Consider the following 12644-nt stretch of genomic DNA (forward strand, 5'->3'; position numbering starts at 1 on the left):
GTACACATTCTGCAATGACTTACTCATGCATATCCTGGATCTTGCCATCAATCACAATTGCCGCACCTTTGAAAAGAGAAAACTTAGTGGCCCACCCACTAACCGAATTTCCTAGGCCTGGAGATCCTGCACTCATGCTTCATTCACTTTGATTCCAGCCGCTGACATTTTGGGGGGTGCCGGTGGGGGTGATACATTTGCATTCAACATGCCCAGCACTGTGACTGATTCTACTGCATTAGAACCCAACGCTAAGCAAGTGGACCTGCGCATCCGACTGCCTCTAATGCTGGTCGCTTAGGACTAGTTTTATTTACTTTTTACTGAAGAATATATTTGGGGGGGCAGAAATGAGAAAGTAATTTTGTTTTACTAATATTAATATATAGGTTGACATTGGCTTTCAAGAAGGACCCTAGCTTTTCTGGAAAGAAGAGTGGAAATCATACCACTTGTTTGCTTTTTAAAAATTATTTCATTTTCATTTGTGGGGGAGTTCACATCTAATCCCTCCACTATCCCTCCCTCAGTCCCCCACTCTGAGCACTTTTTTAAATTGTAGAGAATCCAACTTTTTAAAAATCTCTCTGAGATAACTGCCTCTTTTCTCCCAGGCTATTGTCCTCTCTGGCTGGACATCTTGCTCCCTCTACCAAGCACTGTGACACAGCCCTCAACACCTCTGTCGACACTTTCACCCCTTACTTACCCCACATGTACTCAGTCCTAAATCATCCCACCTTCGCGACTGCCATCTTCTCAAAATGACAAAAGTTATTTTAAAAGGCTTCCCTTGTCTCGTCATCCCCCTATATCTGCTACGATTCCTCATGCCCATCATAGTAGAGCCTCAAAATAACAGACGACACCCACTGTTTTTGCTCCCTCACCTCCCATTGAGTCTCCAACACGAGTAATCAGACTCTGACGCCACCGCCGATTGGAACTCCTCTGGAAGTTCAGCAAAGGCAATACATGCTTCGCCCTTGTCTACTTGATTTCTCTATTGTAAATAACGCTCCTGGCACTACACTGGAAAATTCTCTCCATTCTTGGCTTTTTGAGATACTGCTCTTCTGGGTCCCTTCCACGTCTCCTTCTACATCTCTGATTATTTCTTCTCAGGCGTTTCTGCAGGCTCCTCTTCTTCTGCACAGTCCTTAAATATTGGTGCTCCCAAAGGTTTTGTCTTTGGCCCTCATTTAGCCATCTCATCTCTCACTACCTACACCTCATCAACGCTCATGGTGTCAACCACTACCCACATAATAATGACTCCCAAAACTCTTTCTGAGCTCTAGACCTAGTTAGCTCAATAGATAGATCCTTTGGGACTTCCAGTGATTCTTCAAATACAACATATACAAAGTGGAACTCAGTTTTTCCCCGCCCCCACAGTTCCTTTTCTTTATATATTGCCTATCACCCTGAGAGAACCCTTCCCTCACTGGCCAGTCTGTAATAGTTATCCTGTCCCCTGTCACTCTCTATTTAATTATCTTGTTTTGTTTTCTGCACTGAACCTTTTGTGTAACATTTTATTCCTAATTATTTTCTTGGTAATTGCCTTTCTCTATACTTCAATATAAGCTCCAAGAAAACAAACACCTTTCGTACAGGATCTTCAGTACCTAAAAAAGTACTTGGTAAATAGTGGGCGGTCAATTGATACTTCCTGAAAGAACTGTAAATGGATCTGACAACTGCCTCTCTCCTGTTTTATCACCACAACCTCTTTTTGGACACTTCCACTCTGACATCCAGCTACAGTAAACTAAATAAATTTCCATGAGCTCACATATCTGCTTCAATCTTCATGCCTTTATTCATGCTTTACCTCAGCCTAGGTAATCCTTTTCACTAAATTGTGACAGTAATCATTTCAAAAGATTTAGCCCAAACATTCTCCTTGGAACCCTTCCTTCTTTGATATCTATCATCTCTTATGAATCGTAAACTCCGTTAGAACATACCCTCGTATTTCCTCTTTTGAACTTACATCCCCCTTTAGGTAGTGCTTCATTTCTCTTCTCCCTTTATGCATCCAAAATTTTGAAGCAATTTTCCACACATGACAATAATGGAAGAATAGAGGAACAAAAAAGACATAAGACATACCAGAAACAATTAGTGAAATGGTTTATCGGTAATTAAACTAATGAGCTAAGCACGCAAATCAAAAGGCAAAGGTTGGCAGAATAGATAAAACACACACACTCACACACACAATCCAGCTATATGCTGTCTATAAGAGACACACTTTAGATTCAAACACACAAATAAGTTGAAAGTAAAAGAAATTCATTCATGCAAGTGATAACCAAAAGAGAGCTGGAGTGGCTATAGTAATACCAGACAAAATAAACAAAATTTGTTACTGGAGACAAAGAAGGACATTTTATAAAGATAAAATGGTTAATCTATCAAGGAGATACACCGAATATAAACATATATACACATAACAAGAGTCCCAAAATATATGAAGCAAAAGCTGACAGAATTGAAGAAATATACACTATTCACCAATAAAAGCTGATGACTTCAGTATCTCACTTTCAATAGTGAATAGAACAACTAGGCAGAAAGTGACTAAGGAAACTCGTGGAGATCACGGTAGACCAACCTGGACATGACATATAAGGAACACTTCACCCAACATTCTGAATGATTATGAAAAGTTTGATGCAGGATTTCATGCATAAATCCATTAATAAATACTCATAAATACATGTCCAATATCATAAATTTCACCACAGGCATCACAGAAGATACAAAGTACTAACTTTAATTTCAAGGTGGAGCGATATAGCTGGGAGGAAAACATATATATTTATGAAATAACTTGATGAATAAATTTATGAAAGACTGGATGCAATCTCATTTTAGGTAAAGAGAGGCCCTAATTACAGACAGCAAAATGGATAGGAAAAACCACAGAAGTGCTTTTAAGTCAGTTTGTAAGTCAGGATTTACAAACATCAGGCCTTAGGCCAGCTTTAGGATTTATAAAGTTTACAATCTTAGGCCAGGTGTTTCAGTGATATGGTCCTTAGCTTCCTCATCTGTAAAATGAAAATACCTGTAATTGTGATGATTAGAGATTATGTGTGTAAAGTACACAAAATGATACCTGGCAAATATTCAATAAATTATCTCTCTCTCCTTGACACACAACACACATCCACACACAATTCACACCATTATTGTGGTTGTGTAATCTGGGTTTAGTCAAGGAACACACTATATATACAGAAAGGCCTAAGCTTGACTTTGATCAAAGGGCAGGGTCTGGTTAATATGGAGGGAATGAACCTTGAGTGCCATAATGAGAAATTAGACTGAACCAAAAAGCATCGGAGAATTTATTCTGTATATGATCAGATAAGGGCAAAGGTTTCTCTCCAAAATTTGTCCCTTAAATATTCCCCTTGTGTTTAAGTCCCTCCAAAGTCTTTCAAACTCAGGATACTTTGACAATTATTTTATTTTGAATAATCAAATACTATTTGGGGAGGGAACATAAGCCAGAAATTACATCAGTCTATCAGTCAATGCTAGTTTTACATACTTATAGCTAGAACTAAGAAAAAAAAAAGTTACATACCCAATACGTATAAGGCAAATAATATTTGCCTTTTGGCACTTTTCCCAGGAGTATTGGTTCATAATTGGAAATACTGAACATTGTGATACCCAAGCCGTCCAAAAGACCAGTTTAAAAAGCAATGAAGTAATTATGTTTGAGATCACTAAAATTCCTTTACAGGAGAAATGTAAAGTAACTGTCTTAATTGTATGCAATTGACAACTTGTGTTTGAGATAGAATGCCTGTTGAGCAAGACGACAAGCTCTGAAGAACTACTGGCTGACTGGATGAGTGTCTTTAACGAGGAGAAAGACATGGATGCCAAAGATGTATATAAAGATTTTGGATACAAGTATTTCTGAAAATATAAGCGTGCAAACAAATAATATTTCTTTAAAAACACAATTTCATGTAATTTTTTATTTTAATTAGTCATAAAGGTCTAAATTAAAATGATTAATAGATGTTTGTCTCATCTATATCCCTATAAATTTATATAGTCAAGCTATTCAACACCTCATTTGGGGAGAACTGAGGTCCCCTTTGGGCACGTACATCAGGTTTCTACGCAGGTCACAGAGACGCCACAGTGCAGTTTCTGAATGAAGAGCTGAACGAGAAGAGCTCAAGGACAGAAATGTGAGGGCAAGACTCCCATCATAATCCACAAAAGGATGAAGGGGATTAGAGTGGTGGCAGTGAGAATACAGAGGGGCAGATCAATCCAGAAGACCACACTGAAAAAGAAGGGATTGTTTCCTTTGATGGTTCTTTGGTTTCCCGTAGTTAATGACTCCAGAGTTTTGAGGCTGGGAGCCCAGGAATGATAGTGCCCAAACAGAAATGCAGATGTTGAAAGAATGAGTAAATTCATATGAGCAACGAGTTAATTTCACAAACGTTTGGCTATGGCTAGACATTGAATTGGGCATGTCCTAGAGGCTAGTTTTATAATGAACTAGCCAAAATTTCCTGTAGATATTTCTGTAGTTCAGAAGTAAATTCTGAGTGCCTACTGTTGACAACAAATCAACAGCACTAGGGATAAACACAGAAATGGATAAACTCTAGTCTAAATCCTCAATATGCTTAGAATTTTGGAGGGTAAGTACAAGCTCTAGAATTTCCATATAGGAAGGTTTTAGGGGCAACAATCTGGTTGGAAATTAGATCAGAGGATTTGAGTTAAAGCAATGTTGCACAGCAAGCACAATTCTGTGTATTTAGGTGGTTGGCATGGGGGTGTTGATGGAACATGAGAGACATAATGCCCTACTTCACCCAACAACTTTTTGGTTCTACCACTGGGTAGGAAAACTGCACTTAGTACCATGAGAAATGCAGAATTCCTATAAATAAGAAGCACTCGGTGACATGAGAAATGGAAAAATGCACATTATTGCCTTGAGAAATGCAGAGTACCTGTAAATAAGAATATTTAGTGCCTAAAATAGGAATGAATTTCAGGTTAATAGGTCAGAACTGAAAGTAGTGGCTTGGCATCAAAGTCAGAAGGCTAGATAAGCTCTTGAAATAAAGAAAGTTCTGCCAAGAACTGAAAGGGTCTCCTTGTAAATTTCAAGGTTAAGGGTCATTCTCCTAATGCCTCTAACTGAGATTTGAGTCTACACTTGATAACTGTATCAAAGTCTATAACTGTGCCATCCAATATGGTAGCTGCTAGCTACATGAGGTTATTTAAATTTAAATGGATTAAAACAAAATAAATTAAATTTATAAGTCAGCTATACTCCAAGTGCTCAAAATCCAGCCACATGTGGCAAGTAGCTACCATATTGGAAAGGAAGATTATAGAGCACTTACACTGGACAGTGCTGAACCGTCACAGGCAACAAAGACAAGATAAGGGATATTCATTGTACTTGAACTTCCAAAAGGGACATGTATAACCTGTACAAAAACATCCATACCTTGACCATAATGATGGTAACTCTTCTTGTAAGTCAACATTAAATTCTTCAAACACTTTCTGTGCTTTCTGAAACTCCTCTTCTGCCTAGAAATGAAATATAATGTTTACACTAAAAAATACGACATAAATACAAACTATTTCTATACACAACAAAATCCTTTAATATAAAATAGGAATAGCTTTATGGCATCCTAGAAACATTGTGGGAAGAAAAAAAATTAGTCTGCTTAACATCTACATGATTTTTTTCAATATAATTGAAATATTAAGTCTTATTAAAACACAAAAACTGAATTCATTATAACAGTTGCTCTTACAGTCTCTGGCAGATTCATTCATTCTACCGTGTTTCCCCAAAAACAAGACCTAGCCAGACCATCAGCTCTAATGCGTCATTTGGAGCAAAAATTAATATAGGATCCAGTATCATATCATATCATATCATACCATATCATATCACAAAGACCCGGTCTTATATTATAGTAAAATAAGACCAGGTCTTATATTAATTTTTGCTCCAAAAGACACCTTAGAGCTGATGGTCCGGCTAGGTCTTATTTTTGGGGAAACATGATACAAAAATGTGTTAATTGCCTGTCATACACAGCTGTGTTCGGAATACTGAATGTGGAGCTTCCCCAAGAAATTTCCAGTGTAGTAGAAAATCTAAATAATTACATTGCAAGATAGGGTCTATAACCTGTTATGGAGCATCTGTTGGGGAAGCTGGTGCAGGGAACAGAAAAGGTTCCACAGAGAAGGTGATATTTTAAGTGACTCTTGAAGAATTGGCAAAGGTTTGCTAAAGAACGGGGTGGGTAAGGTCGCAATACATAAAGGTGGAGTTCCCTGGGTTGTAATTTTAGTTTATCAACCTTGTGAACTTGTCAGATTGCTTGTTCCCTCAGATACCTCATCCATAACACGGAGACAGTAATGCGCACCTGACAGGTGCCGTGAGTACTAAGGCAAGGTGATGTGGAAGGAGTGTTGAGCATGGTGTCTGGCATCTATGAGGCCTCACATCCTGAAGAACAGCTGTTATTGTGGCTGCTGGGGAACTGATGTGTAGGTCATGGAGGCTCGAGCTTAGCATGTGTGTACAGAAGAAAGAGAGGAGCAGAAAGAAGACAGAATGTTGATAAGGAAGGGTAAGTGAGTCAAAAAGGTAGCATATGCTGTGATAAGGAATTTAGACTTTTTCTACAGGCAGTGGGAGCCATTAAAAGACTTAAGCAGTGGAGAAACATATCTAGATACATGTTGCAGAAAGACCATTTGGGCAGCTGTGTGTAGGCAGATAGGAGGAAGCAAGACCGCAAGCAAAGGGAGTAGTTAGCAGCTGTAATCAATTAATTGGCGTCGGTAAATAACTGATTTACATGGTAAAAGCTACTGACATAGTTTTCTAAAAGAAAATGAATGTTACACAAATCTAGCACTTGTCCATACTCTCAGACAATCACAAGTTATGTCTGAGATTTCAAACTTGGTTCCCTATCTGAATCTGCATTTTTAGCATCCAGTATGGACCACACCCACAAAAAGAAGTACAGAAACACTCATTTCTTTCTTTGATCCTACAGTATTGTTGGGAGCCAAAGTTTATTTTGATCAAAATGTTACGAGTCAGTGTCACCCATGAGAACTCTATAATAATATGAAAAACATTATTTTTAATGAAAAAGTATGATAGAAAGCAGCCCACAAGCACCATGTTTCAGTTTAAATTCTGTCCTGATTCCAATCTCCTTTACAAAGTAAACATTTCATTTTAAAAGCAACGTTACTAGGTCTAGAATATGGAGTGGTGACAAGAGTGGACTCAATCCCTACCTTAGAGATCCGACTCTCGTCCTTCCTCTTGGAGCTCTGTAAAGCCTCCAGGTGGTGGCGTGCACTGTCATAGTCAACCAGCTTCCTACTGCGCTTTGCGATGCGATTCTGCCCATGGAAAATACGAGCATTAAGAAATAGTCATGGGCATAGATTGTTTTTGTGCAGAGTCCTTGTCCAGAGGACCCGAGGACCTTGACTGGAGACCAAGGTGAACTTCAGTAGATAAATGATCCCTGGAAATCAGGCTACAGTCTCCAATCTTTTGTGTGAAAACCATTAGGTAAACAGCTGCCCTTCTGATATTAATTAGACCAATCATGAGGAACAGAAAGAATTTGTAATCAAAGCCCAGAAAAATTCCAGAACTGGTTGAGGGAAGCAGGTAAACCTATACCCTCTACTAGGCTGCATTCTAAAAGTTTAAATGTTCTATTTTCAAGATAGTGAAAGACTATATTACGATTGGCTTTATAATTCTAATAGCACACACTAATAGCAGTCCTACAAAGCAGATGTATAAAACAGATCTATACTTACAAAGCAAGTCTACAAAGTAGATTCTTAGGAATAAAAATCCTTTTTCCTAGAAATGTTCCTCAATCCTTTTGTTTCATTAGAACCATTGGAGGGACTTAAAAATATATTGATTCATACAGATTTCCACTTTCACTTAGAATATAGAAAGCTGCAAAGAATTTCATTCCCACACTAATAAGAAAAAAGCTAGATGAATATAAAAAAACATAATTCTTATTGATTGTATCAGATCTGAGGTCACAAAGCAATAATCTGAATTCTAAAGAGGGACAAGGGTTTCCAACTAGATAAGAGACATGCAAACCATTTACCTTCGGCAGGGTACAGGTAAAAGTTGTGGCCTGCATACAAATGGGTAAAAAGAAGTCAGCTACAATTTTAACAAACTGCTAACGGCCTAGTGGGGGCTAACGTGTAGTTTGGAAAAGCTGGATGCCCAAGGCACAAGGGAAATTGCACTTTCAGGCAAACCTCCATTGGATGCTATCAGAAAGTCTGAAGACAGGACACTCCCCCTTGCAGTGCTGGTGCGAATGAGGTGATCTCTGACTGGAAGGGAGTGGAAACAAAGCCCTATTCAACTCCATGGACCTTTTCCTCTTACAAAGCAAAAGCTTTAAGCTGCTTGAGTAGAGAGCACCAAATCCTCCCACCCACAGAGGCCAGGAAAAGATCCACTGCTTCTTGAGGAGGAGTAGACCAAAACCAATCTAGCTCTGGAGGAGTGACAGGAAACCCTCTGGCCCTTAGGATATATGCAGAGATCATTGCTACATAGAAGGGTAGACTGCGACTCACTGGTGAGTGACATAACACCTTTTGGGGTCCAAAATATGATGCCTATAGCAAGCAGAGGTAGGTTTCCACTAGGGCAGGGACAGAAAACTCCTGTTCAAGACCAATCCCAGATATGAGGCAAACTTTGCCTAACACAAAACCAGGAAAGTATAACAGAAACCAGCCCTGCCCGCACTACAAGTCTAGCACTGAATAACAAGCCTACCACTGGAAGATGGACAAGTTCCTGGAGACAGAACCCCCTCTGCAACACAGGCATACAAAGACAAGTGAAATATGATGGGGAACAGGAACACTGAGGAAAACTCTCTGGCATCCAAAGGCCCACCCTACGTGGGTCAAAGAAGCAAAAACCAGATCTCAACCTAAGAGTCCAAAAACACTATAGATGACAGACTATAAGCACAAGGCATTAGCAGCCCAGTTCTAAAAGAATTTCAAAGCCACAGTGTACTGAAAGTTAACAACAGCAACAGCAAAACCCAAATCTAGCTCAAGTTGCAGTTAGATTGATTTGAACTCCCATACCAATGGTCTGACAAAAAGGCAGGCCCCTTCATAGGCATAAACATTACTTCAGTCTTCAATTTCTATCCATGATTGTGAAGTGTTCAGTCAAAAGTTATGAAATACAACCCATGAGAAATTAATAACGACCCATGAGAGAAGATAAAGTAGTCAAGAAAATCAGACCTAGACATGACTCAGATGTTGGAAGCATTGAAGAAGAATTTTAAAATACCTATGACTAATATATTATTATTCAGTTGGAAAAGGTAGAGAACATACATAAACAAAACGGGAATTTCAGCAGAGATATGGAAACTTTAATAGTCAAAGGGAAATTCTAGAAATAAAAAAATAGATAGGAAACAATTCTTTGATGGGTCAATCACTAGACTTAAAACAGCTGAGAAAAGAAAGAGTGCACTTGAAGTAAATCAAGGGAAATTATTCCCATTAAAATCCAAAGAGAAAAAAAGTTGAAAAAAATTAAGAATTACGTAATACAATATCAAATGGTCTACCATATTGTATGTATGTAATGGGGTCTCAAAAATAGATGAGAGGTAGTCAGAATATTTGAAGAAATAAAGGTTGAGAAATTTATACAATAATGAAGACATGAAAGTACAGATCTAAGACACTCAGAGGATCCCAAGGATGAATACCAAACAGTACACATCCAGATATATTATAGCCAAACTGCTGAAAATCAAGAATAAAGAAAAACATGAAGCACAAAGGTAAGCATTACAGAAGACTAAGCTTCAGAAACTATGCAAGCTAGAATACAATTAAGTGGCATCTTTAAAGCACTGAAAAATAAAACATAAAAAGAAACCTACCAACTCAGAATTCTATCCCCAGTGAAAATACCTTACAAGAGTGAAGGTGAAATAAAGTTGTATTTTTTTCTCAGACAAACAAAAGTTGAGCAAATTCGCTGATAGATAGCATAAGAATTTTAACACTAAGTAGAGCCATAAAAATAAATGAGTAGCAGAAATTGTGAAAATCAACGTACATATACAAAGATTATATTTTCTTTTAATTGTTTGAAAAGCTTAATTGGCAATCTACAGCAAACAACAGAAACAATGTATTGTGGGGTTTGTAACATATGTAAAGGAAAAATGTGTGACAATAGCACAACGAAGGAAGAGAGGACAGAACTGAACATATACTGCTGTAAGGTTCTTAAGATTATTCATAAAGTACTGTAATATTTTTTTGAAGTTACACATGGTAAGTTAAAGATGTACTTTATAAATTGTAGAGCAACCACTAAAAATTCAAGTTAAATAAAGAGGCACAACTAAAAAGCAAACAGTAAAAACTATACTGATTCCTGAGACCTGGATTAAGAGATTCTGATTTAATTAGTCTTTAGCAAGGCCCAGGCATCTGTCCTTTTTAAAAAGATGCCCAGCAGTCCAGTTATGCCCAGCTACTCTCGTAACGAGAACCACTGCAGAAGAAGACCCTTACTTTTTTTGTAATTGGATATGGTAGGAAGAAGAAAAATAATGACAACATAAATGTGTATGGCTCACAAAACATGGTCGTATCCCATTGATTCTCACAGCAACGTACAGTATGGAGACACCATGATCATTTCCATTTTACGTGTAGGGAATTTGAAGTAGCATGAGATGAACCACCAGTTTGTCCAGAATTGCTCAGGAGTCTGTCGTAAAAGACGAATCAGACATCAGCCCCTGGCCAGTGCCGACAGTAGGGCGAGGCAAGTGGGACACCTAGGGCACAGATTGTAAGAAGGCCCTCCCTCTGAGGGTCATGTAAGAGCAGGATAGGCCACCCAGAGTAGGTGCTTCCTGGTATATTTTGAATCCTAATGGCCTCACTTGCCTCACTCCGTCCCAGCCCTGCTCCGGACTGTTGGTTAGCACTTCTTCTAACAAGTCCCATGTTTCACTGACAGACTATCATTCAACCACCACCTGTCACTCTATGATATTCCTCTACACCCCCTTCAGGACTGGTGAGAGGTGGGCTGGGACAGTTCCTTTTTCTCATTTAGCTGCTTTCAATCTCTTTCACTTTACCCTCTGCACCTACCACTTCCAACTGGTGTTAGTAGTGGAAAGTATGGCTGACACACCACATTCACTTAAAGATATGTGGATTAGCCCAGATAGGGGAGACAGAAGCCCTTTAATAAAGTATGGTGCATACAATGTGCCTATGAGCTGACAAAGCTAATTATTTTAGCAAATATATAACTGTTACTTCCAAAGGAACACTGTCCCGAAAGAAGTGGTTTTGTGTGTCTACGTACAAACTCTTATGAAGCTCTGCTTTGTGGACTTGTGGGGGTGCAGGTGGGGGTGACTCTGCCCTTACATGTTCCAAGAAGGAAATCTTGATTCTTTGATGATGGCTATGCTTTTTGAAAACAGACAAAACTCAATTACTGGGTCATCTTATTTTTTTGCTTTAAAAACAAGTAGTTAAGTAAATAATGTGACTGACTTTCTCGTGTAACTGACAAGTCAATTACAGAGTACAGCTTACCATGTAGAAGTGACTATTTTGAAGGCCATCACTCATTTTGATGCAGATATTTTTGCACTGGAAAAACAAATCAATCTTTCTTCCTTATCTGTCTGATATTTGGGAGACTTGAAAAAAGAGCAAAATCTCCTAAGTAAGGGTGGAGTTAATATATGTTAGACTTTATATAGAAAATGATACAATTCGTATTTCACCATCCAATCAAGTAAATTTAATTAAATAAATTTACTAGTTTAATAGTAAATTGTTTAAGTTTTTAATTAAAATGTCTTCAGAGTTCCACTGTGCACTGACCCTGTGCAGTAAAGAAAATAATTTACTGTGTTTTTTTTTTAATTTCTATCATAACCTCAATTTGGGATTCATTTTGGCACTTTGCTGTAAATATACGTTTAGTTGCTTATGAGTGGCCGCCAAGATAGAATCTAAACTACATTTTACAATAACTGTTCACAGCTGTAAGCCTGCCAGTGTTAGTGACAAACTGGCTCTTATTACAACATTGATTTCAGACATCAGTGCTGTATAATAACAACCATAACACCGTATGCCCTGCCAGTCACAGCTGGAACAGTCAAACATCATTGCTCATGAATGGTATTCCATAGCCCTCTCTGATGGGCTGCCATAAATATTTGGAAATTTGCCTGAGGTTTTAACTACACATAGCCTGCTGATTTTAATGGGAGCAAAGGAAGTCAATTGTGTGCTATGCTTTGAAAATTCTCCACTTAGTATTTTTAATCATAACCCTCCTTTCCACGAATAACCCATTCATTACATAATCTCTCAGCACTAACTTTATGTAGTAATTGAGTTTACATCCACTGCTAACTTCCATCCACCAAGTAAAGGCACACAGAATAGCTTCAGTGCATTTTCACAGAAGAAAAGTCTTTCAATTATTAGAA

At 38.2% G+C, this 12644-nt stretch overlaps 1 protein-coding gene across 1 annotated transcript in view; it reads right to left on the minus strand.

Moving 5' to 3' along the window:
* AMPH (amphiphysin) overlaps positions 1–12644 on the minus strand; it is a 222052-nt gene that overhangs the window by 61387 nt on the left and 148021 nt on the right. The window contains exons 6-7 of the mRNA XM_033088761.1: positions 7357–7464; positions 5519–5604 (exon numbers count right to left, since the gene is read on the minus strand). Coding sequence (XP_032944652.1) covers positions 5519–5604; positions 7357–7464 — 194 coding nt within the window. The remainder of the gene's footprint in view (positions 1–5518; positions 5605–7356; positions 7465–12644) is intronic.

Source organism: Rhinolophus ferrumequinum, chromosome 20, assembly GCF_004115265.2.
Source record: "Rhinolophus ferrumequinum isolate MPI-CBG mRhiFer1 chromosome 20, mRhiFer1_v1.p, whole genome shotgun sequence".
Taxonomy (NCBI): Eukaryota; Metazoa; Chordata; class Mammalia; order Chiroptera; family Rhinolophidae; genus Rhinolophus; species Rhinolophus ferrumequinum.